Source organism: Heloderma suspectum, chromosome 15, assembly GCF_057233095.1.
Source record: "Heloderma suspectum isolate Gila_16-S chromosome 15, 16-S_ref, whole genome shotgun sequence".
NCBI classification, from domain to species: Eukaryota; Metazoa; Chordata; class Lepidosauria; order Squamata; family Helodermatidae; genus Heloderma; species Heloderma suspectum.
Window position 1 is genome coordinate 23,572,727 of NC_139472.1, and position 26,245 is coordinate 23,598,971.

Here is a 26,245-nt window from a genome sequence, read left to right on the forward strand (position 1 = left end):
TGTAGACATCCCCGTTTGAAATGCGGCTGACCTGAAACCTCCCGTTGATTTGCGATGCATGCCGGTGACGAGGCTGCGCTGGCCTTGTCTGCAGGGAGCTCCTGGGGCCAACTCAGCTCACTGAGAAGGGGCTGTCAGGCGTCAGCCCTGCTGGGGGTGTGTGGCACAATCCCATATAGTCCCCGCTTCTCCTGGAGGGTCTTGCTAGGCTAAGCCATGCTGTTGGTGCTTCCAGCTTAATTCCTGTGCTGGAGTGACTGCCATGCAAGGGAAAGTGCATGATCTCGGATGGCTTTAAAGGGCGGTTGAGATAAATTTGTGTGGGAGGAGCGGAGGGGAGTGGCAGGAAAGGCCCATCAGCATGGTCTCTCCAGGTTCGGGGGCGGAGTTTCTGGGGCGCAGGATGCCTAAAGGCTCTTGCCGTCCTGCCCTCTGTGGGCACTCGCAGAGGCATTTCACTGCCAGCTCTTAGAAGCAGCATGTGAGACTGGACAGGCCTGTGGTCTCATCCAGGGGGGCTGTGCTGACGTTTGCGATGAGCTTTCCATGGCAGGGGCTGCCCTTAAGGACAACACGGGAGCTGCTGCTAGTGCTGAGTGCTTGTGCCTGGGAGGTGGCGTGAGCCTCTTTGGCTAGTCTGGTCCCCGTCGCAGCGGTTGCCTTCATCCCTCGAAGTGCAGACGATCTTGAAGGCCCTCCACACCCCAGGATGCTCCTGCTGCAGAGACCGCTGTCAGGGTGGAAACTAAGCCGATAGAAATCCAGAGCAGTTCTGATTCTGAGGAGGATCAGCAATCCGTGGGAGAGGAGCCAGCTCATCCCTCACAGGCACAGCAGCTGGCAGAGGTTCCTCCTGCCGGCATTCCTGAGAGAGATAGTGACCCTGGCAGTGAGCAAGTGCGGGAGGGGGGCTTGCTGGACGCTCGACGCAGACGCAAAGAGCGACGAGCGATGGAGGGCACGGAAAGGAGGCGTAGTGCCCGTTGGTGTGCAAGCAATGGCCGCCTCCCGTGGACCCAAGGGAAAGAGGGAGGATCTCTCCCTAGCCCATAAGTTCAGGGTCTTCAAGTGACTCTCCTTCAAACGGGGATCAACTGCCTACTCGGCGCATAGGCTACTCTGCTGTTCGTTGCTTAGTCGCTGGTGATTAGCATCTGAAAGAGTCATTAAGTTGTAAAAGGATTAAAGCCTTGAAAAGAATCCTTTCGTCTGTGTCTTGAGTTGGCTATTGGAGTCTACTGAGAGAGGCTAGGGCGCTCCTGACAGCCGCCTGCCTCAGAAGCCACTTTATTCTGCAGTGCTCTGACCTCGTCTGGTCCTGTGCCCAGTTCTGGTGCTGGGCTTTAAGATGGACAGACTGGAATGGGGTCAGAGGAGAGGACAACCCAGAAGGACAGGAGTATGGAGAGCAGGTCCCTCGGAGGGACTGGGTGTCTGTAACCTGGAGGAGAGAAGCCCGAGGTGGGGCATGGCAGCACTCTTGAATCCCGGTCACATAGGAGAGGGCAACGGCTTCCTCTCTGCTGCCACCCAGAGGGCAGAACTATCTGTGTTGGGCCTAAATTACAGGCAGTTAGATTTCAGTTGAACATCCAGAGAAACTGATGATAAGACCAGTCTGACAATGGAACCTCTTTCCGGGAAGGTCAATGAGAGCTCTTTCCGGGCTCTCTCTCATGGGTGGTCTTCATGCAGAGGCTGGGCAGCCCTCTGCTGGGGGTGCCCTAGCTCTGGGCTTCTTGCATTGAGCAGAGGGTTAGATTAGATGGCCTCCAAGGACCCCTCCATTCCTACAGCTCTGTGAAACTCTCCTCTGGGGGAGTGGTATCAATGTTTGACCTTGCCAGGCAACTTCCAGGCATTGCCAGATCCTGCTGGAGCCAGCCCAAGGCGTTTTAGGCTTGACGTGGGGACAAGCATAGAATCATAGAATAGTAGGATTGGAAGGGGCCTACAAGGCCATCGAGCAGGCACCATTTCTCCTTTCACCTCCAGACCAGTTCAGATCTCACCCAGATGGAGGTTGCTTCTGCAAGATGGCATGGCGAGGGACGCTGGAGAAATCAGCAACGGAATCAAATGTGTTCAGATTTCTATGAATCCAACCGGCAGATCCCATAACGGACCAGCTTTTCCTGAGTCACATGGATTCCTCAGACTTGCAGGCTGGTGTTTTTTTTTTCTTTCCAGAATGTTATGCAAATGTAGTCACAAAGAAATATGTAAAATAAAAAACACCAGCTGAAAATGCACATTTCCCCCATAGGATAAAGCATGAAAGCACACATTGGGGGGGGGGATTTGCGCATTTGGGGGGATTTGTGAATTTTTGCAAGTGTGAATTTGCAAAAATGTGAATTTGCACAAATGCAGGGAACTGGAAAAAAATCTAGTTCTGTCAATGAGCAGACAATGGAACGAAAGGTACCTGACAATTGGCAAAACACAGACGGAACAGATTTTAGAAAATCCATACATCCCTAGTCATGATAGACACTAATTGGACAAATTCATGGAGGAGAAGGTGATCAATGGCTACTAGTCCAGATGGGTGTATGTTGCCATCCTGTATCAGAGGCAGTGCGCCTATGTGCACCAGTTGCTGGGGAACATGGGGGGGGGTGCTGTTGCACTCATGTCCTGCTTGTGGGTTTCCCTTGAAAGCTAGTTGGCCACTCTGCGAACAGAATGCGGGACAAGATGAACCCTTGGTCTGATCCAGCTTTAGGGCTCTTCTAATGTTCTTAAATCTCACCCAGCCTGCTGCGCACCGTACATCTGTAATAGGGAAGGAGAATGATACGGACCGACCGGACAGGGCTGTGCAGATTCCTCAGAAAATGTGTGTGCAGCGCTTTGAACACTTAAATCAAATGCTGTATATAGCAAGTGGTGTGAATCTGATTGAGACTGCCTTTTCCTTCAGAGTCTTGGAACTAGCGGTCTCCTGGCATTTCCCAGCATGCTCTGCTGCAAATTACTTCTGCAGCCAACTCCAAGATGTTACAAAGTGGGGGAGGTGATCTAATGCCTTTCCACAAACGTGGATGCTGCTGCTGTTAGAATACAAAATTTCCCACCCCAATATAAGTGCACCGAAGGAGGCCTGGAAACTTTGGCTGTGTACAAAGTTCCTGATGAGGATGGTCCTTGAATTGCTAAGCAACCACAGTCCGTACGCTCACACAAAGCAAAGTGAAACATTGATTTATCTATTTGCTTTGCAACCAGCACCAGTGGCTTCATTACTGCCTTCCCAGGAGAGACCCTCTCCCCCACCCCCCCGCCCAATGCTTGGCTTGGAAATTAACTATTTGCTGGGAAGCATCCGTGGAATTTGTGTTCAGTTTGAGAAGGTGGCAGAAGTGGCCATGTGCAGCTGTGTCCGGGTGCAAGAAAGAGCAAGATCAGCAGTTCAGGTCTGCAAGGCAGGTCTGGAGAGATGTAAACCTGAGCAAAGCAGAGACTGGCCCCAGATATGCCAAGCATAGATGCTGCTGGGACTTGGGACCACGCAAGACCTGAGGGACGTCAAGACCAAGGTTCAGCCGGAGCACCACCAGCCAGCTGTGGCCAAAGAAGGAACTCCAGGGAAGCCGGCCAGCGTCGACGGAGCTGCATCACCAGTGTGGCAGCTCAGCCACGGCAGGTGGGGTGTCGCTGCCTCAACTCTGCATAGCTTCCGGGTCAGGCTGGCTCTTTCTGGCCAGCAAGAGGGCCGTGATGCTGCTGCTCAGCTGGTTTCCCCTTCCCCTGCCTATCCTTGGGCAGAAGCTGGGCACCAAATACTGCCCACCTGCCCGCCCGCCTGCTCTTCTCCCTTTATCCGCTGCCTTTTCAGTGTTCAAGGTAATGTACAGAAAAGTGCAGTAAAGCAACATAAAACTGTAATTATGCATAAGAATGAAGTAAAAATAAGAAATTAGGCAGTTAGCACCTGCCCTGCCCTGTGGATCTCTCCAACGGCGTGGTGGGAAATCCACAGATGCTCAGCACAGGCCGATGGAGTAGAAGCTAAATGATAAATGGACAGACGAAGAGGGAGCCCTTCTCCACACTGCACATAGTTCGGCTGTGGGATTCGCTACCACAAGACGTGGTGATGGCCACCACCTTGGATGGCTTTAAAAGGGGCTTAGACAAATTCCTGGAGGAGAAGGCTACCGATGGCAACTAGTCCTGAGGGCTCTATGTATCAGAGGCAGGATGCCTACGGACACCACTTGCTGGGGAACATGGGCGGGAGGGGCTGCCGCACTCATGTCCTACTTGTAGGCATCTGGTTGGTCACAGTAAACAGAATGCTGGACTTAGATGGACGATTGGTCTGATCCAGCAGGGCTCTTCTTATGAAGAAGACAGCCCTAACCCTCTCCCCCCACCCTTAGGGCTGTCAGGAGCGCCCTGGCGGCCTCTTTCAGTCTACTCCAATAGCCAACTCAAGACACAGACAAAAGGATTCTTTTCAAGGCTTTAATCCTTTTACAGCTTAATGACTCTTTCAGATGCTAATCACCAGCGACTAAGCAAGGAACAGCAGAGTAGCCTATGCTCCGGGTTAGGCAGTTGGTCCCTGTTTGAAGGAGAACCACGGGAAGACCCTGAACTTATGGGCTAGGGAGAGTTCCTCCCTCTTTCCCTTGGGTCCTTGGGACACGACCGTTGCTTGCATGCCAAACGAGCAGAGCGCCTCCTTTCTGCACCCTCCAGCTGTCGTCGCTCCTGGCGTTGGCGTCGAGCATCCAGCAAGCCCCCCTCCAGCGCTCTCTCGCTGCCAGGGTCACTTTCTATCCCAGGAAAGCTGGCAGGAGGAATCTCTGCCAGCTGCTGTGCCTGTGAGAGATGAGCTGGCTCCTCTCCCACGGATTGCTGTTCCTCCTCAGAATCAGAACTGCTCTGGGGCTATATTGGCTCAGTTTCCACCCTGACAAGGGTATGCACAGTATTTCACCTCTGGATTCCCACTAACATGAAATTTTAAGCAGATTTGGTAGGTCCAGCATGAGTGAAACATCTGTAGGAATTTAAGGGAGGAGTGAAAAGAATGTTAGTGAGCTTAATGAAAGTTTTGGGGGGACTCTGGCATATTTCTTAAGCTTAAAGCATTCTCAAATTTTGCCACAAGTCCAATGAATAATTTTCCAGACCTCTCCAAAGGTTTTCCTAGTTTTACAAAGATTGTGCACACGTGTGTGTGTGTACATATACAAAAAGACACAACACACACACACACGTATATACAACAAGCTACATGCACAGGTACTCCCCCCCCCCTCTGGTTAGCTGTTGCACCTAAGAAAGAGGGAGGCAAGAAAGGAAACAGGAAGCGGGGGCTGAAGGGAAGCAATGGGAGAGATGCTGTGGCCAAAGCTTTGCTTTCCTGGCAGGGGCAGAGAAGACTCAGATCACCAGAAGTGGGGGGATTGGGCAGCTCATCCCACCAAGCTGGGCATTTCAACTGAGACTGTCTGAGGCAGGCCCAGTGGTGCCTCCTCTTACCTGGAGCACCTTTTTGGCAGGCAGAGGCCTTTCCTCTCACCTGCTGCTTAATGTCCCTTTCTAGGTGGAGGATGCCAGGAACTGAACCTGGCCTTTCTGCATGAAAACCATGCATCTTGAGTTTCCATGCAGAATGGGCCCCCTCTGGATGATCAAAGAATGAGGCCTGAATCAGCTCACATTGACCTAATATGTGGTGGTGGGTGAGAATTTAGGCTCAGTTCAGTTTTGATAAGAATTTACTAAAATTCAAAAGATCTCCATATCTGGGACAAAAACAATTTGAGATTTAACAAGTCTGAATGGGGGAGAAACCCAAACTGAAAGATCTGTCCACCCAGGCCCCAGGCCCGGGTGCTTCGCTCTTCGAAGTCAGGGATGGAATCCCTGTGTCTTCGCCATCGGAGTGCTGAATTCGGGCTGCCGCCTCTTTTTCCAGACAGGCTCCTCATCTTTAACAGCCACGGCAGGCAGGCACAACATGGCCCTCTCCGTGCTGGGAATGGCTGCGCCTCTTGAACGTGGCTGCTGCAGACAGGTGAGGATTTCGTTTCAGTTGATTTTTGAGAAAAATTTACCCAAATTCACAAACTTCGTAATTGGGAGAGAAAGAACTTCAGATTTTAAAAAATCTGAATGTGAGAGGAAGCAAAACTGACAGAATCATCCATCCCTACTAACGTTCCTTGTCTTTTCTATGCTGAAAATCATCACACAAACTGAGGCCCCTGTTTCTGGAGGCTGTGGTGACCCACACGAGACACACAGAAGTAGCTGGGCAAAGTCATCTTGCACATGATCATTCCTGGTTTGGGGGCAAGAAAATTATTCGCATGCATGGGCAGAAGTGGGGGCGGCTGTTAGTGCACTGCAGTTTCCTGCAAAATCACATACAACATGGATCTCTCCATGCAAAGATTCCCCCCCAGAAGAAAAATCATATTGTCGGGAGCAAGCTGAAGCATGAATCCGTCCAGAAGGAAGCCACCCCAGGGTCTGCCTAAGAGGAGAACGGGTTTGTGGAGATTGGCTGACTCTGAACCTGGCATGCGCTTCAGTGCTGCATTTCTGTCCAAGAACGATCTCCCTGTGAGGGGAGGAGGCGCTCCGTCAGCAGGAAGGGGAGGGAGGGTTGTGTGAAGAGGGGAGGAAACCATGGGAGGATGTTGTGCAGGAGGAGCCGGCGTAAAACATTAGCAGATTAAGAGACGTCATCTGTCAGGCCCTCAAGAAGATGCCCCCCTCCACAGGGCCAGGGAGGCTTTGCTCATTATACCCAAACCACCGGCCCAGATCCCCCCCCCCCGCCATGATTCTCCAGGAAAGTGTCCGTGATTAATAACTACTAAACTTGGAGGCAGCCAGGCTCATCCTCAGATCACCCCTGCAGTCTCACCGCAGAGTCCAGCTGCACTTCCCCGGCTGCCACTGCACAGAGGAGATGCATTATTAAAATGCACTTAAAGCAAAGCAGCATCAAATGGATGGAGCTCAGGCCAGGTACATCAAAGACAGTTTAGCTGCCAGAGCAGAGGGGATGATGAAGTGTGAGGTTGTTTACAGGCTTGGTCTGGCTGGGCAGGGATGTGCTTGAAATAACGATGTTGCCGAAAGGAAGGGGGGGTCGGATGCTGAGGCAGCACGTCGTGACCGTCCGCGTGGGGAGAGCCATGCACCCCCTTCGCACCCCCAGGTGTTCCTCTGTGGGAGCCAGGGGGTGGCGGGGAAGGCGTTCGTCCCACCAGGGCTGACCTGCTCGGCGTCCCTGCGCATTGGGGAGGGTGCAGGGTGCGCAAGGTGCCTCTGTGCGCAGTGCGGTATGCATCACTGCGAGAGCCCTTGGGCCATCTGTGCGCGCACACCCGCCTGTCATCGTGCTGGGCATTTCCCAAGGGCGGGTTTCACCCTCAGTGCAAGAGCCCCTAAGAACAGCACTGTGATTTTCCCCATGGGGGGGAGTAGTAGGGGTGGGACACCTGCTCCAGGACACCCCTGGAGTGGCACCTGCCCCCGGTGACCCCCAGCCAGTGCAGATCCCCCCTGTTCTGATCTGCAAAGCCCTACACCAGCCTGGGTCCTGTTTCTTGGTCATTCCGTCATACAGCTGACTGTTGGTCACACACATGTGTGACATGTGATGGCTTTTAGGAATGCTGAAATTTGCTATTAAAGAGAGAGTTATCAACGCAGGAGGGGCTTTCACAGGGTGACACCATGACCTGCCCTTTTCCCGGCCTCTTCTGGGTCCTGAGCTGACAGTTCACCTGAACAGGACCAACACCAGAACCTAGCAATGGGGCATGAGAAATCACAGTCCCTTCCACCTGCGATTCATGCCTGGTGCAATCCAAGACACAAACAAAGGGTTCATAACACTGAGGCTCATCTCTCAGTAGAGGCTGTGGAGCCATTTCAGGGAGACTTGCAGAAGGATGCAGGGCTCCTTATTAGTCCCACAGGTCTGGATTTGCCCCCTTCTCCCTCCCTTGCTTTCTATGGGCCAGTTTATACCATCATCAGAATTAAATAGTAAAGCCTTTTTTCTCCCTTGGACTAAACCTTTTCAGGTGGCAGCTGAGGGCTGCTTGCTTGAATTCACTACGATGTACACACCATTCAAAAACATGCCAGCCCCTCATAAGAACGTATGAAGAGCCCTGCTGACTCAGAGCCAGGGCCCATCCAGTCCAGCACTCTGCTCACACAGTGGCCAGCCAGCTGTCGGCCAGGGACCCACACAAGCAGGACACGAGCGCAACAGCGCCCTCCCGCCCATGTTCCCAGCCACTGGTGCACGTAGGCTCCCTGCCTCTGGTCCTGGAGGCAGCACGTGGCCATCGGGACTAGTAGCCACTGATAGCCTTTTCCTCCAGGAATCTGTCCAACCCCCTTTTAAGGCCATCCAAACTGGTGGCCACCCAAACTGGTGGCCATCGCTACACCTTGTGGTAGGGAAACCCGTAGTTCAACTCTGCGCTGCGTGAAGGGCCCCTTTCTCTGCCCTGAATCTCCCGCCAGCCCACTCCACAGGATGAGCCCGCTGGGTTCCGGCGTCACGAAAGAGGGGGTGAAATGTCCCCCCTCCACTCCCCCACACCTGCAGCCAGAAGCGGCACAGGCCAGGCCAGCACTCAGCTGCTTGACTTTGTTGCTCAAACAAGCCCCCGAGTCTTGATCTGGGTTCTGAATCAGCACCACCCACCCTGAATTTCTTTCGTTTTGAAGCTGCCCTAAAGTGGGTTAGTGGATCAAAGCAGATTCCCACTCCATCATTCACGAAGCGCTGCCCTTTGGCTCTTGCAGGAAAAGAGTCTGCATTTCTACGCTTCTGAAAAAACCCACTGCAACCCAAAGGTCTTGTATTTTTACCTCTCAGAAATCAGTTCTCCTCGGCTCTCTTGCCCCCTTCCCTCTGAGCAGAGAGCTTGCAAGGCACCTGCTCCATGTCCTTTGCATGCATCTAAGTAATGCCACGCAGCCCATACAGCTCTGTGGAGGTCACCGCCAGGACATGCAAATGCCTCCTTTCTTGTGCGCACGCGCACGCGCACACACACACACAGAGGAGCCGTTGTCCTTGCGGTGCAGCCGTTTCCCTTTGGGGCAGCTCCGTTTACCCCCACGTGTCTTCCCCTTGCTGCTGAAACAGCTTTCGGAAATTATTTTCTGAGGGAAAGAGATTTCTAAGATAGATAAAACTGTGGTTCCAGCGGAAAGGTTCTTCGCCTCTGTGAGTGGTGGACTGGGCAGGGAAGAAAGCGGTGGAGAGATCCCTAGTGGAGAAAGTGTCAATTTCAGATTGGAAGGGACCCTCCTGTCATACTCGTTCTTTGTAAAAAGCTGTGTACGTGGATGGCACTACATGATGATGATATCCTGTTCATGGTACGCATGTTCAGATACATGGGCAACAAAATCTCATCAGCAGGAATTAAGGCAGATGGCAGCCATGTCCAAGCTTTAATCACCTATTTATTATTATTATTATTATTATTATTATTATTTTATTTTTATACCACCCAATAGCCAAAGCTCTTTGGGTGGTTCACAAAAATTAAAACCACAAAGCGCAGCATAAAACAATACAAAATAAGAACGCTTAAAACCCCAGTATAACAGTACAACCAGAATAAAACCTAGCATCGATGCAGAGATTTAAAATACAGATTTAAACACCAAAGCTAAAAGACTAGGAAGCTAAAATGCTAAAATACTGGGAGAAGAAAGGAGCAATCCTATGTGGAGAAGCAGCCACCTCCGAACTCGGGGCGACTGCCTATCAACGCAGGGGATCTTCTCCTCCGCTACCCTGCACTCTCAGCTCAATGGGCGATTTCAGCTGTCTAGCCACAGGACTTCGGAGTGAGGGGGGGCCCTAGCGACGCATGGGAAGTGTCGGACTGGCACTTCCGCACTCCCCGCCCCTCCCTGCTCCTGGGAATGCCCCCTTTTGCCCTGCTGTGCACTGCTCTTCTGAACCCGGAGCCCAGGCATGATCCGCACTGCCTACGAGGTGGCGGGGGAGGGGCAGGGAGGCAGTTTTCTGAGAACCGACCTCAGAGCAAGGGCTCCGAGGTTGGCTTCTGGAAACTGAGCAATCCTATGGCCATCCAGCCACTGTCTAGCGGCCATAGGATTGCGCCCTTAAAAGGTCTTCACCTGGCGTTGGACACATAGGTGCCAGGCAAACTTCTCCAGGGAGCTCATTCCACAGCTGGGGTGTGGAAAAGGCCCTCTTCCTGGTAGCCACCCGCCCCGTTTCCTTTATCCTATAGGATAGGGAAGCCCTGCAGAGAATCTTGAAGCTGATCAAATATTTTGCTCAACATACAACAAATGGGCCCTAAACCAAGAATCCTCGGCAGATTCAGAGTGAATCCGCTGTCAGGAGCGCCCTGGCGGCCTCTTACAGTAGACTCCAGTAGCCAACTCAAGCCACAGATGGAAGGTTTCTTTTCAAGGCTTTAATTCTTTTACAACTTAATGACTCTTTCAGATGCTAATCACCAGTGACTAAGCAATGAACAGCAGAGTGGCCCATGCGCCGAGTAGGCAGTTGATCCCCGTTTGAAGGAGAGTCACTTGAAGACCCTGAACTTATGGGCTAGGGAGGCGGCCGTTGCTTGCGCGCCAAATGGGCACTACGCCTCCTTTCCGCGCCCTCCATTGCTCGTCGCTCCCTGCGTCTGCGTCGAGCGTCCAGCAAGCCCCCCTCCCGCACTTTCTCACTGCCAGGGTCACTATCTCTCTCAGGAATGCCGGCAGAAGGAATCTGTGCCAGCTGCTGTGCCTGTGAGGGATGCGCTGGCTCCTCTCCCATGGATTACTGATCCTCCTCAGAATCAGAACTGCTCTGGGGTTCCATCGACTCAGTTTCCACCCTGACATCTGTGAGCAGCCCCTGAGCGTCGCCGAGCCCAACGAGGGGCAGCATCTCTCGTGCCTCGCAATGCCCTGCCGCTGCCAGGAGCGCAGGCCACCAGAAGCAGAGGCCCCTCGCACATCCCGGCCCAGGACCACCAGCCAGAGCCGTCCCAACAGACTCCACACAGAGGGGTGCCATGAGCCAGTGGGGAATGCTGCGCTCCTGTGGATAGAAGTGTGGCCCACACAAGGGACGAGTGACCACTAGGAGACAGCTTGCTGCAGGGAGTGTTATCCTGGGGAGGAGAGGGGAGAGATCCAGGGCACTCGGCTGCTGTGAGGCTGATCCTGCGAGGGATGGAACAATCCGTCCATTTAGGTTTCTCTCCATTAGTCATCCCTTGCGATGAAAATTTGCACACGTGTTTGCGCATTTTTCTTAGTAATGCATTTTGGTATGCAATTTTGCCTAATGTACACATCTTTTGTAAGCAATTTTTCTAATATAATCCATTTTTAATGTTATACACATTTTTGTGTGCGCTTTCCCCTAATATCCTCATGTCTGTAAGCATTTTTTTTTTTTTAATGGGAGAACTCCGTTGCAAAATTTGGAGAAGTGTGAATTTCAAAGTAGTTTCAGTTCGCATGCTGGTTTGAAGGTGTGAAATTCAGTAAGTTCACATAAAAAATGTGACTGTAGCTTGCCCAATCCCTTTGGCTGTTGATTTAAAGGCAACTACTGGGTGGCTCAAAAATATTTTTGCTGCATGGCTAGGAGGGAGTAGTGATGGGCAAACGTACCACAAATGAATTTATTATTAACTTGGAAAGTAACAAATTCTTCTATGCAAATTTGGATGAGTTCTCCTTTAACATGAGGTCTTGTTCCATTTATACGGGTTTTTGCACAATGTCAAAGTGTATCTTGGGAGGTGTAGTTTGGAATCACGTAGTGCAGCATGATGTCATGCATCACTCTGTTATATGCCCCCTTTCTGATTGGTTGTTTTCATGCGGCCCACCTGTGTGGTGATGTCGTGTGATTGCTGTGAACTGCTCAGAGAGCTTCGGCTATTGGGTTGTGTAGGAATGCAATGAATACATAAATAAATATGTGATATTTACTTGCCAACCTCCAGTATATGGAGGAAAGGAAATGGACTCCCAGAGTTGGCCTCCTTGTCCTTGCGAAAGCAGAACTGGGGTGGGAATCAATGGTGGATGCACCAGACCGTTCACAGGTTAGAACAGCACAGTGCATGCGCAGGAATGGTGTTGTTCAGTTGCAGGCTGCGCATGAGGCGAAGCTTGCAATCAATTCCTAATGTAATAGTGGATTCGTAATACATAAATCCAAGCTCTCTACAAAGGTGAGCATTACAAACGGATGGGTTTTGATTAGGAGTCAACTAATTGTGAAATGCTGAAGCTCAAATATTTTGGCCACCTAATGCGAAGAGAAAACTCCCTGGAAAAGACCCTGATGCTGGGAAAGATTGAAGGCAAAAGGAGAAGGGGACGGCAGAGGATGAGATGGCTGGATAGCATCACCGATGCAATTAATACGGACTTGAGCACACTCCGGGAGAGAGTGGAGGACAGGAAGGCCTGGCATGCTATGGTCCATGGGGTCACGAAGAGTCGGACACGACTTAATGACTGAACAACAACAACAATTGCGAAATTCAGCGGCATCGCTAGAAGAAAGCACAGTGTGGCCGGACTGAAGTCTGTTGTTAGCGAGTTAGCAGCTGTGTCTCAGACAGCAAGTACGATTGTGCAGTAGTCATCTTATCTCTGTTGCTTTTCCCTGACCTAAAGGAGGTGTTACTGTGGGAGCTGGGAGCCACAAGGGCAGGGGGTGATTGGAAAAGGTTTTGTCCCTCTCTGTGAATTATTATAAAATTAAGACAACATGAATAGAGAACAGATGTATCTATCCATAGCTGTTAGCCAAGATCCGATGCAGTCCACCTCTGAGTACCAGGTGCTGGGGGTGGGCATGAACACCAAGAGTGCCCCCCAAGGCCCTCATGAAAACAGAATGCCAGGCAGAGCGGCGTTACGACTGATCCAGCTGTCTCACAACTTGTGCATCTCAGGAGGCTGGGGGGGTTCCATGGAGGTCAGCCAGCAGGGCAGATTACAAGGACTGTGGCCACATGGGCCGTGCTCCCTAGAGTGCTGTGGGGCAGCTTGCAGAGCCGGATGCACATGGCTTCGAAAGCAAGATAATCTGCGCTGCCCCTGTGAATCAAGTACACACCCATTTTGGCTTGGGATGTCAGAAGCCTTAGGACGTAAGAAGCAGCAACATCTCTGTGGACAGAATCATAGAATCATGGAATAGTTGGGTTGGAAGGGGCCTACAAGGCCATCGAGTCCAACCCCCTGCTCAATGCAGGAATCCAGGTCAGAGCATCCCTGGCAGATGGCTGTCCAGCCTCGTCTTGAACGCCTCCAGTGTGGGAGAGCCCACCGCCTCCCAAGGGAATGGGTTCCATTGTCATATTGCTCCAACAGTCAGGACATTTTTCCTAATGTTCAGCAGGAATCTGGCTTCCTGTCGCTTGAGTCCATGATTCCGTGTGCTGCACTCTGGGATGATCAAGAAGAGATCCTGGCCTTCCTCTCTGTGACAGCCTTTCAAGTACTTGAAGAGCACTATCAGAAGACTGAGGGGAGATATGATAGCGCTCTTCAAGTACTTGAACGGTTGTCCCAGAGAGGAAGGCCAGGATCTCTGCTTGATCATCCCAGAGTGCAGGACATGGAATCATGGGCTCAAGTGACAGGAAGCCAGATTCCGGCTGAACATCAGGAAAAACTTCCTGACTGTTAGAGCAAGATGACAATGGAACCCATTCCCTAGGGAGGTGGTGTGCTCTCCCACACTGGAGGTGTTCAAGATGAGGCTGGACAGCCATCTGTCAGGGATGCTCTGACTTGGATTCCTGCATTGAGCAGGGGGTTGGACTCGATGGCCTTGTAGGCCCCTTCCAACCCTACTATTCTATGATTCTATGATTCTATCTCCCCTCAGGCTTCTCTTCTCAAGGCTAAACATGCCCAGTTCTTTCTGTCTCTCTTCATAGGGCTTTGTTTCCAGTTCCCTGATCATCTCCGTTGCCCTCCACTGAACCCTCTCCAGCTTGTCTGCATCCTTCTTAAAATGTGGTGCCCAGAACAGGACACGGTACTCCAGATGAGGCCTAACCAGTGCTGCATAGAGGGGATCTCTTTGTTTCTCTCGTCCATCACTTGTTCCACCCGCTCTGCTGAGGAGCTTTTGTGGTCCTCAGTGCTTGCCTGGATGCTTTGGCCATTGGGCACAACAGGAGGAGGAGGAGGAGAGGCGCAGCCCTTTGGCTGTGGCAGTGAGGGGGTCTCAAGGGGGTCCTGCCCAAGGGCCCTCAGGAGTCTGGAGCTGGCACTCCCAGGCACAGCACATGTTTGGTCTGTGAGCTGGACAGGTTTGGGGCTGCTGCACGCTGTTCTTCCTCAGCCCAGGGCCCGCCCATTGCAGCCCGTACAAGCAGGGAAGCGAGACCTGGCTGGGCCTGACCTGTCTCCCCTTTGTGCTGTGGGCGCTGGCAGTGGGCCTCCGCCTCAGTCACCCGCCAGCCCCGGCGCCAGGTGCCTTCCTCAGGATGCCGGCCCCGTTCCGTGCAGAGTGTCAGAGGCTTCCACAGGCCCGTCTGGGGCCCGATTCCCCAGTCTTTCCCTCGCCAATAGCGCCTGTCACCTCATTTCTACGGGTAGCATTTCAAGGTCGAGCAAGGCTGCTATCTCCCCTTCTTATTAAGGCTTTATGGATTTGAGGGCTATATTGATAGTTTTGGGAGATTAACTCACTTCCAGTATTTTTTTTCTTTCCAGGAGCCCGGGGTGCACAGACAAGAAGAACTATGTTTAAAAAAAAACAAAAAGACCCCTGCATTGCTGTCCTGTGTCTTTATCTGAGAGTGGGTTTTATCAAGGATAAATTGAAAAAAATATGATAAAATACTTCACAGAGTGGGCAACATGATGAGGCATTCTCTCCCGCCCTTTCCCCCTGGCCCAGTAAGACATGTTCCCCACTGTCTTAAAGAAAAGGTGAACGGCCCCAGCACCCAGAACGCAAAGCCCAGGAAGTGATTGTCCGGGGCGGGGGGGCGCCACCGTATTCCACCAACTGGGGGGGATTCTGAAGGGCAGGGGCAAGACTCTCAGAGCCTTGTGAAATTCTTCTTAAGAAACACTGGCGGGGAGTCAAAGCTCTGCACTATGCTAGCTGGTTCTCCTCTTTTTGATGTCTTTGGCATTCCTTGTGAAAACTGTGCTGTATTCATTTGGAACCCGGGAAGCTCCTTCCTACTAAGCCAGACCCTTGGCCCAATTAGCTCTGCATTTGCTCGATGTGGACTGGCTCTTTGGGATTTCAGGAGATTTTCCCAGCGCTCCCTGGAGATGCTGCTGGGGATCGAACCTGGGACCTCCTGCATACCAAGCAGGGGCTCCACCGCTGAGCCACAGCCCCTCACTTGCATGGCCCTGTCTTGCCCTCATGCTCAATGGCTCTCGCTTACCATCAGCATATCACCACATCACTCAGTCCGATGGGCTGTGCACCTCTGTGGCATGGCCGCATTCGCTGTAACCCCATGCAGATACCGCCTTCATCTCTTATCGGGGCACACAAGCGGTGCTGCACGGAGTGCCTCCACTCGCAGTGCCGTGCAGGTCCGGATCACCCCTCCCTAGAAATGTGCTCCTTTTAAAATGAAAGATGGGATTCTTGGGAAGCCAAATTCCCCACTCAGTAAATGCCACATGTTTTGCCGCTTGTCTGTGATTCCCCAGGGAATGAGCAGCATTCGCTCAGCCCCAAGGGGGACCCTGAATCTGGCATTGTTGCAAATGTGGAGTTTGTAGCTTGATTTTGCATGGTTGGCTTGGCCACCATCCGGCACTAGTGGTCTGCCTGTCCCCGTCCCCTGCCATCCATTCTGACAGAAGCTGAAGGCGGGGCTGCTGTATTATCTGGGAGGAACTGAATCGAGTCCCATTCAGCCCTCCCGGCCCATGAATGTTCAGCGGTTCTCTTCCAGAAGGACCCTGGTCTTCTAAGGCCAACGACTCCAAGCGCAGGCTACGTTCACACCCTGGGCTCAGCTACTTCCCGTCCTTTGGAACATGAGCCCTGGTGCATGCTTCTCAGCTGAACACCCTGCAGAGTCATTTAAGAGTGCCTCTCTCTTCCATTTTGAGGATCTGTTCCTAAAGTATAAATTAAATTTATCAGGGTGGCTAATGCCTTGCAGCCTCCGCGCGTCAGGCCTAGCCCTGTTTCCTTGGCTGCAGTGTCATGTTTACATGGAGAGGAGGCAAAGGGGCTGATTCCCCCCCCCCCAATATCTCGGGGGCTGATGTCCACAAAACACATCTCCAGAGTCTGCACTCATGGGCGATCCTTGATCTGGGGCGGCCATTGAGTGCCCCAGTGATGGCGTCAGCGGTGAGCGAGGACATTGCAAGGCCCCGTGCAACAGAGAGCTCTGCAAGAATGCTTCCTCTCTGCTGCTGTCCTGGTGCTTGGGAGGCCTCTTGGGCGGGGGTCTGGGAGCAGGGGACTTGCAGGCTTGGGCATCTCTGCATGGCATTTCCTCTGGACAGTAGGACCCTCCCCCTACCAGAACGCACTGCTTCCCGCACTTCTGTTCTGGCACAGTCCCTAATCCAGCCTAATTGCTGCTCTCCCATCATCCTTTGGGAGCCCAAAGGAGAGACGTGATTAAGAATGCTATGTAGTTAGGCACATTTAAGCCTATTGATGTCAATGGCTGTGATGCAGCTGCGAGCAAGAGAACCATGCACTCTTACTAGGGGACAGGCAGGTCAGTTGCTGGGGGGGAGGGGCATGAGGGCTCTTGCATGGGCGCCCATGAGAACACAAAGCCCGCAGTAGCCCAGAGACATGGGGCACAGGGCTTCCCAGCAAATGGGACTCTGCCCCCATCCACTTGTTTTGATTATCGGTACAGGGAACTTGTCCACTCCTTAGCACCCTCCAGGACAGGGGTTGGCCTACAACTCCCATGATCCATCACCAATGGCAATGCTGGTGAGGGCTGATGGAAGACATAGGGCAAAACCTCTGGAGGGCCCCAAGTTGCCCACCTCTGATCTAGGGTGCAGCACTCCCGGGAGGTCTTCAACTGACCTGGGCAATATTTCCTGCTCAGGAAGTCAGAGCCCAGGGAGAACACACTGGAATTCTGGCATATTCCCATGTTCCTATTAAGTCATACCTCCTGCCCATCCTGTTAGGTCTGTGGATGGGCAGTGAGGAGGCCCGAGCTGTGCATGGACCAGACTTCCAGCTCAGCGCGAGGAGGAGTTGCCAGCTATGACCGATCCAGCATGATATCTTAAAAAAAACAAAACAAAAAATCCAAGGTCATGTTTAATTGCCATTCTCCTACCAGAAGAAGCCAGAGTGGGGAAACAGTATAATAGACTGTATTAATGAATACATTTATCTAGGACAAATAGCGTCTCCCCATCACAACCTACTCCAAGAAATTAAATGCAAAATCTAATTAGGATGGTGTGTGTTTGGAAAGCTAAGCAGTCTAATGAAGGGAATCATCCTCCTTGTCAAAGAGAGAGAATTTATTCACCCTGTGTGTTATGACTTGTGTCTCCGAAACATTTGTGTGTGCACGCATTTCTGTCTTAACAAGAACGACACAGCTCCACATCAGGCAGGGGCCTGCCAGAGGACCAGACATGCTCTGCATTGGGATCAAGCATGGGGAAAGAGACTCACAGATTGGAAGGAATGGCAGAAGTGAGGCGCAGGAGGGACCGATTTCAAGCCACCACACGGCCGTGGGTGGGGAATAGTGACCCTCCCCCCCGAGCTTGAATTGCACTGGCTCAGAATAAGTCAAAAACAGAGCCAAATGAGAAATCGCTTGGGTTAATAGGAGCCACTCGAAATCTACTCCAAACAGCTCAAATAGCACCCAATAAGAGACTTCTGAAACATGTAGGAAGAAAGCCAGACCATGCCACACATGGTCTTCGATGTCTATACACTAATGCCCAGAGTATGGGAAACAAACAGAACAAACTTGAACTCTTCATACAGGAGGGAAATTATGACTTGATAGGTGTAACTGAGACTTGGTGGGATGACTGTCATGACTGGCATACAGCAATTGAAGGATATACTTGTTCAAAAAGTACAGGAGAAACAGAAAGGGAGGTGGGGTTGCACTATATGTTAGAAATACATATCTCTGCACAGAAATACAGGAGGATGGGCTTGGTAGCTCCACTGAGAGCATCTGGGTTAAAATAAATGGAACAAAGAATAAAAGGAACCTGGTGTTCGGAGTCTACTATTGGCCACCCAATCAAGGAGAAGACGAGGATGAAACTTTTGACAAGCAAATTGCCAATGTTTCAAGGAAGCATGATGTAGTAGTAATGGGGGACTTCAATGTCCCTGATATTTGTTGGGAGACAAATACTGCAAAACATGGCCCCTCCAGGAAATTCCTGACTTGTTTGGTGGATAACTTCCTCCTACAGAACGTAGAGGAAGGAACTAGAGGATCGGCTATCCTTGACTTGATCCTAACCAACAGAGATGGCTTAGTAGATAAAGTAGCAGTTACAGGAACTCTGGGGGAAAGTGACCATGTTATACTCGAGTTCTTGGTTCTAAAGGAAGCAAACGCCGAGTGTAGCCAAACGTGTACCCTGGATGTTAGGAAAGCCAATTTTAATAAACACAGAACAATGATCAGTAAGGTCCCATGGCAAGCGACTCTAATGAGAAAAGGAGACCAAGATGGATGGGAGTTTTAAAAAAAGGAAATTCTCAAGACACAATTACAAACAATTCCAACAAGGAGAAAAGGTGAAAGACAACAGAAGAAGCCAATGTGGCTTCACAAAAAGCTTAGAGATGACCTGAAAACAAAAAAAAGTTTGCATATAGGAAGTGGAAGGAAGGCCAAGCGACAAAGGAAGAGTACAGGCAGGTAGCACAGAATTGCAGGGGTGGCGTCAGGAAGGCTACAGCTAAGAATGAGCTGAGGTTAGCGAGGGAGGCTGAAAGCAACAAAAAGGCTTTCTTCAGATACATGCATAGTAAAAGACAGAGGAAAGAAAGCTATTAAATAAAGATGGCAAAATGATAACAGATGACAAAGAAAAGGCAGAAGTGCTCAGTTACTACTTCAGCTCAGTCTTCTCCAGAAAGAGGGTCTATGACCCCCCTGGCAAAGGCAAAGTTCAGGCTGAAGGGGCAGGATTGCAGCCTGAGATTGATAGGCATATGGTCAAGGAACACTTAATGACTTTGAATGAGTTCAAATCTCCAGGGCCAGATGAACTGCATCCTAGAGTAATAAAGGAACTGGCAGAAGAGCTCTCAGAACCACTGTCTATTCTCTTTGAGAAGTCATGGAGGACGGGGGAAGTGCCAGTTGACTGGAGGAGGGCTAACGTTGTCCCTGTCTTCAAAAAGGGTAAAAAGGAGGAACCTGGGAACTACAGACCAGTCAGTCTGACATCAATCCCTGGGAAAATTCTGGAGCAGATGATAAAGCAATCCATGTGGAAGCACCTTGAAAACAATGCCGTGATTACTCAAAGCCAACATGGATTTGTCAAAAACAAGTCCTGCCAGACAAATCTGATCTCATTTTTGGATCAGATCACCTCCCTTGTGGACTGTGGAAATGCTGTGGCCATAATATACCTCGACTTCAGCAAAGCTTTCAACACAGTGCCCCATGATCTCCTGGTGAGCAAACTAGCTCAAAGTGGGCTAGATGAAACAACTATTAGGTGGATCCACAGCTGACTACAGAATCAAACTCAAAGAGTACTTATCAATAGGATCTTCTCAAACTGGGGAGGGGTAATGAGTGGGGTACCACAAGGCTCAGTCCTGGGCCCATTGCGCTTCAATATTGTTATTAATGACTTGGAGGAAGAGGTGCAGGCAATGCTTATCATACTTGCGGTTGACACAAAATTGGGCAGGATAGCTAATACCCTGGAAGACAGAAACAAAATTCAGAGTGATCTTGTTAGGCTGGAGTGCTGGGCAGAAAAAAACAGAATGTATTTTAATTGGGATAAATGGCAAGTTCTGCACCTAGGAAAAAGAAACCAAATGCACAGTTACAAGATGGGGGACACTTGGTTCAACAATACTACAAGCGAGAAGGATCTTGGAATTGTTGTAGATCACAGGCTGAATATAAGCCAACAATGTGATGTGGCTGCAAAAAAGGCTAATGCTCTTTTGGGCTGCAATAATAGAAGCATAGCTTCCAAATCACATGAAGTACTAGTTCCCCTCTACTCAGCACTGGTTAGGCCTCATCTGGAGTACTGTGTCAAGTTCTGGGCACCACACTTGAAGAAGGATGCAGACAAACTGGAGAGGGTTCAGAGGAGGGCAACAAAGATGATCAGGGGACTGGAAACAAAGCTCTATGAAGACAGAGTGAAAGAACTGGGCCTGTTTAGCCTTGAGAAGAGAAGACTGAGGGGTGATAGGATAGCGCTCTTTGTCCTTGAAAGGTTGTCGCAGAGAGCAAGGCCAGGATCTCTTCTCCATCATCCCAGAGTGCAGGACACAGAGTAATGGGCTCAAGTGACGGGAAGCCAGATTCTGGTTGAACATCGGGAAAAACATCCTGACTGTTAGAGCAATATGACAATGGAACCCATTCCCTAGAGAGCTGGTGGGCGCTCCTACATTGGAGGCGTTCAAGACGAGGCTGGACAGCCATCTGTCAGGGATGCTCTGACTTGGACTCCTGCACTGAGCAGGGGTTGGACTCGAGGGTCTTCTAGGCCCCTTCCAGCCCTACTATTCTATGAGTCTATGGTTCTGTTTGGACTCCACCATTCCCAGCTGGGGATACAGCCCTTGCCCCCCTGCTCCTATCCATTTTCCCTCCTATTCTCCACCCACTTATATGGCTCTTCTTGCTATTCTGGCGGCAGCAGCGAGTGGGATGGGGGTCTCCCCTCCTCCTGTTCCCACTGCAGCACCTAGAATGCTTCAGTGGGGCATGTCCAGTACATGTGGGAGGTTGGAAATGCAGTTTTCCCAATGGCTGCTGCATCGAGTAGGTTTGGGGGCTGTCTGGGTGGATCGAATGGGGGCAGTGGCCTTATCCTTCCCCAGGTCAGACCAACGTTCAGGCTCAACAAGCCCTTGAAACGCATATTTCCGAGCATGGAAAATGCAAGTCACAATAACTGCCGTTACTCATGGATGATACCAATTACCCAGACGCAATCCAGTCTGGTTTCAGGCCTGGATTCGGAACTGAATCAGCTTTGGCCAGAGCGGCTAAGGCATTGGTAACCTAGAGGTTGTTGTACTGCAATGCACTCTCTGTGGGGCTGCCCTTCAGGCTGTCCCGGAAGTTGGAGTAGATGCAGAATGCTTCGGCCAGGGCGGCCTCTTTACAGGATATGACACCCCTGCTGAAGGAGCTGCACTGGCTGCCTATTTGCTACTGGCCCAGGTTGAAGGATTCTGTTGTTGTTCTTGTTGTTGTTGTGGTTGTTGTTAATGTATATGGCCTTAAACCACTTGGGACCTGGCTACCTGAGAGACCATCTTCTCCCTTGCAGACCCATTCAGTCCTTGAGATCATCTGGCGGTGCTGTCCTGGTGCTGCCACATACTCCTGAGCTCTGCTCCGCAGTTATTCATAGCCAGGCATTCACTGTAGTGGCCCCATTATGTGGAATATTCTTCCCCCTGACATTAGACATGCACTGATGATTCTTATTTTTAGGCCCATGTTGAAAACATACCTATTCAAGCAAGCCTTCCTAGTGTGGTTTACCCTACCATAACATTTTACTCCTATGGATAATGTAGATATTGTATATTGACTTTCTGTATTGTTTTATAGCGTGTGTGCACATCACTTTGAAATCTTCAGTTGTAAGCAGTTCATAAGTACTCATAAATCATAAATAAATAAACAGTAGTGCAGCAACTTGGACAGCTGGGCCATCCATGGTGGACAGCGGCAAAAATATGGGCTATGCTCTCATCGTGCTTCCACGGGAGCCCAGAAATTTCACAGAATATGTGCAGAATCCACCCTCCTGAGCATAAGAATGCTTGAGGAATTCAGTCATTGTAAATTCTGATAAGAATTGACCTGATGTGCATGTCCCAGACTAAAGTGCAGATTGAAACAATGGCTATCCATTGGCGTTTCCACATCACCGAATACTGTGACCTGGTTCTCAGCTCAAACAACGTATCAAAATGCATTTGTAAATGTATTTTAAATGTGTATTTTAAGAGAAAATACACTGAATAATATGTATTTAATTCCACATTTTTGTACAGATTTTTTTTTAATGCAGATTAATGCCAAACTGGGAGGGAACACACCCATGCAAAAGGGATACCGGCCAGAAATAGACAGATCCATCCATCCCTATCTGAGAGTCTCAGCTGAGTTTCCTTTTTATAAATTAAAAGGGGGACTTTTCAGGTGAGGCTCAGATGACCGTTAGGGCTGATTCACACATTTACTTTCTTTTGGGTGCACTCCTAACCTGCGGTAAAGTGCAAACATATGTACCACCGTGAACACACCCTCAGCAGAGAGCCAGGGCTGGCAATGGCTCCCTGCCACGTGGGCTTGGCTGGCCATGTGTGAAAAGGCTTGAGTTCGTCATCCGAGGACTGCAGTTATCCCACAAGGGCAGGACAGGTCCTCACAGCAGGGGGGCTCCTCCTCTCCTAAGAGCATTTGAGAACAGTGCATGACGAGGTGTTTGGAGAGTGTCTCTTTCTTTCATGGCCAAGTACAAAAAGACTAACAAGAAACATTCCACTGTGTTTGCAAATCACCTTATTCTCTTTTTTTGGCCCCTGGGTACACCAAATCCCCTCCATTCCAGCTACAGCACCCCCCCCCCCATCACCTCTCTGAGAGGCATATTGCATACCACCACTGCTGTTGCGTGGCCAAATCGTGGCCGGGTTTGGGGGGAGATTCAGACCTGAGACCCACTATGCCAGGAGTGTCAAAATGTGCCCTGTGATCCCATTTCAGCAGTCTTCCCATGTTCAGCCGCAGATGCACTGTCCAAGATGCACTGCCTTGGAAACAGCCCGCTGCCCATTCGGATTACAGAACCTGGTACAGCATTGAGGTGGGGGTGCAGCGAGCCATCAAAAGCAGCATTCTCCATGCAATGCTGGGCCCCTGCTTCTTTCACGCTGGAGTCCTGTCCTGTCTTTCCTTAACCCACGTCAATTCTCCCCGCCCCACCCTGCCACTTCTTCACAGCAATCTCGTTTTTAGGGCTACGTCAGTTTGCTCAGCAATATTGGTGCTGCGGAGAGGGGGGGAAGAGGGAATTCCTAATGGTTGCTGGCTTTCCTGCTGTGCTGTGTTCCTTCCTTCGAGTGGGGTCTAAATAATTCAGTCCCCCCAGAACACTTGCAGACTCCCCTTCGTTCTAAGCCTGCCCAAATGCAGCTGCCTGCTTCCTTGCCACAGCAGTGGCACTGACATGCAGGCTGCATGTGGGTCCTCCTGATGATGGAAGCTCCCTCCGTACGATGCTGCTGCATGTTCTTCTCTTCCGATATATCAAGACGTTGGGGGGGGGGCTGGCACCCCAGGTGGGCTCCTTTCACCTCAGCAGAGAGAGAAGCAAAAGGGGCTGCTGCCTTTTTGCTTTTAATGTGGTCTGTCCAGGACCACATCTGGCAGGAGTTGTTCTGGGCATCTTGCTTGTTTACTTTTCTAGGGCAAAACACGGCATGTTTTCAGCAAAGGAGCAGTCAGATGGTGGTTCTCCCCCAAGCCTCAGGCGCATCTGTAGCAGAGTCCTGGATTTCAATTCACCCCGTCAGAAGCAGTGAGAAACAGAGGCCAAGATCTCCCCAGATCTTGAATTTCCACATTACCTGATCTTGTTTTCAAAGTGCATTAGAAATTTTCAATTGGCCCTTAAAAAATGTATGTAGGGCTGTGTATATGCCATGAGTCCAGTTTTCAGTTCCTTCCTGTCTTCTTCCCACTCTACATTGTGTGTGTGTGTGTACACATTGATAAAACCCAGTAAAAAGCTATATTGATATGATCATAGACATGATTCCGTCAAGATTCTTGTTGTGAGCTGTTTTATCAAGGGATGCATGAGGGTTTCATTCAGTCTGCATCTTGAAGCAAACTGATCTGATCCACAGCTTTCTGACTAATGTGTGGATCCCCACCCAGTTATCCTTCAGATTTTGCACTTCTCTGAATTTTGCAAAAATCATACCAAAACATTTTAGAATAAACAGTGTTTAGAAATGAATACTTCATGAGAAAATAGGTATTTACATATGCATTTAAAAAATAATAATAATCACAGATTAATGCAGAAATGGGATGGAACACTTATGGGTGAACACACATGCAAAACTGACATCCACTCCTAAGCAATGTATATGTGTACTTGTGTCATTGATAACACACTGTACAAATGCGTACCTGGAGTGATTGTATCAAGGTCCTTTTGTGCAGTGCTTTACCATTGCACAGGAGTGCACAGGCACATCACTAAAACACCACACTAAAGGATTGCAGTCGCACATATGCTCACCTCCAAGGATGCTTTTCTTCACTTTGCCATCACTGCATCCTTGTTTTTCACTAATGTCTAAAGGAAAAAGACGCAAAGGAATGGGAGGAGTGCAAAGCGGCCATAAACTGTGCACACACCAATGCCAGCGCTAATGTTAGAAATTCTCCAGGTTAAGGGTGCGATCCTGTGCATGGCTGGCTGGGGAATGCTGGGAGTTGTAGGCTTCCTTTCTGTCCAAACATGCATAGGATTGCACCCAGAATTGGAATTCCAAAGGAGCAGAGCCAAGGCAGAGTGAACCAGAGGAATGGTAGAGGAGCAGAGCAGGGGAAAGACCCTCACTGCATTAGCTCCAGTGGATCCTGCAGAGCGGATAGCGCAGTGGCACGATCTGGGCCAGCTGAGGGCCAGCTTCCCTTCAGCTAAGACAGCAGCATGCACTTGAGGGACCTTCTGCAAGGAACTGCTCTCAACACCACAGGGCACTCTGGTCAAAAGCAAGCACTGAGGCAGGCAGTCCCCACCCCAGAGCGACACCCGGCCCTCGCCCCACCCTGCAGCCTCCTAGCTCCAGCCCCCAAGCTCTGCATTGAGGGGCCAGGCTGCCAGGCAGCCTCCAGGACCACCACAACCATCGAGGGCGCTGTTCTGGTCAGGAGAGTCTTGGGAACGCATTGTCTGCCTGGGAGCTGTCCAGGCCCGCCGTCTTTGTCTCTACCCCGGCCTTGTGCGCTAGGTCTTATGTTAACACATGTCCTCTGCAGACTCCGAGACAGATTCAGCATGTGTGGCGAGGGATTGTCATAGAAGGACCCAGAGCGGACGGAGCGCTGGGAATGTAATGCAGGTGTCAGCACCTCTGTTGCCTGGAAGGGGCTACCCCAAGGCCTCTCTGTCTGGCCTGCCAAACTGCAGATCAGGCAAAACCTGTGGGAAATCAAGGGAAGGACATGTGGCGGGGGGGATATCAGCGCTGCTCTTCATTTTCATTGTGGGGGAGGACACCCGACGCAGCTCACATAGAGTGGTGGATTCTGGTAAGACAGGGGTAGGCAACCTGATGCCTTTCTGTTTTGGACTACAACTCCCATCAGCCCCACCAGCATGGCCAGTGGTCAGGGATTATGGCAGCCTACCCTTGCAAGAGAAGCACTGCTTGCCTTGGGAGTGCTCCACTTCCCACCAGTGGGATGTGGCGGCTCAGGCTTCCCTGGATGTTTTCTGGGCAGTTTGGGCACTGCAGTTCTTCAGTGGCGGCACGAGAAGAGCCCCCCTTGTGCGTCCCATGGTGATGGAAGGGGGTATGATGGGGAACATCCCGGGGACCTCTGGAGACCCAGCCACCCAGTGTGAGGGGAGCCCCACCCCACCCTCACCCAGCCCACACACACACGTGCAGATAAGGGTGGCATCACTTTGCTTTTTCCTTTTCTGATTGATGGGTTGGTGTTATATTTATTTATTTGTTTATTCATTTATGCCAAAGCAGCTTACACTGGAGAAAGTAAAGGGAGCATTCAGGGTGGGGTGGCAAAGCTAGCCCGCTGTTCTGGGGTACCCAGTGTCTGAGATGAAGGGCACTTTCTGCCCCTTTCTGCTTTGCCCCAGAGAACACCCTGTTCAATCTGCCCCATGAAGCTCAATGGGATCCACTGAGAAGTGTGCTGACCCTTATCCACCTAGCTCTGCCCCTTCATCTGCATAGCCCCGCCCCAGGCCCCATTGCTTTGTCACCCCC

At 50.8% G+C, this 26,245-nt stretch overlaps 1 protein-coding gene across 1 annotated transcript in view; it reads left to right on the forward strand.

Moving 5' to 3' along the window:
- LOC146335488 (uncharacterized) overlaps positions 1–14,829 on the forward strand; it is a 591,997-nt gene extending 577,168 nt beyond the window's left edge. The window contains exon 9 of the mRNA XM_084821686.1: positions 14,746–14,829. Coding sequence (XP_084677812.1) covers positions 14,746–14,829 — 84 coding nt within the window. The remainder of the gene's footprint in view (positions 1–14,745) is intronic.
- The last annotated feature ends 11,416 nt before the right edge of the window (positions 14,830–26,245 follow it).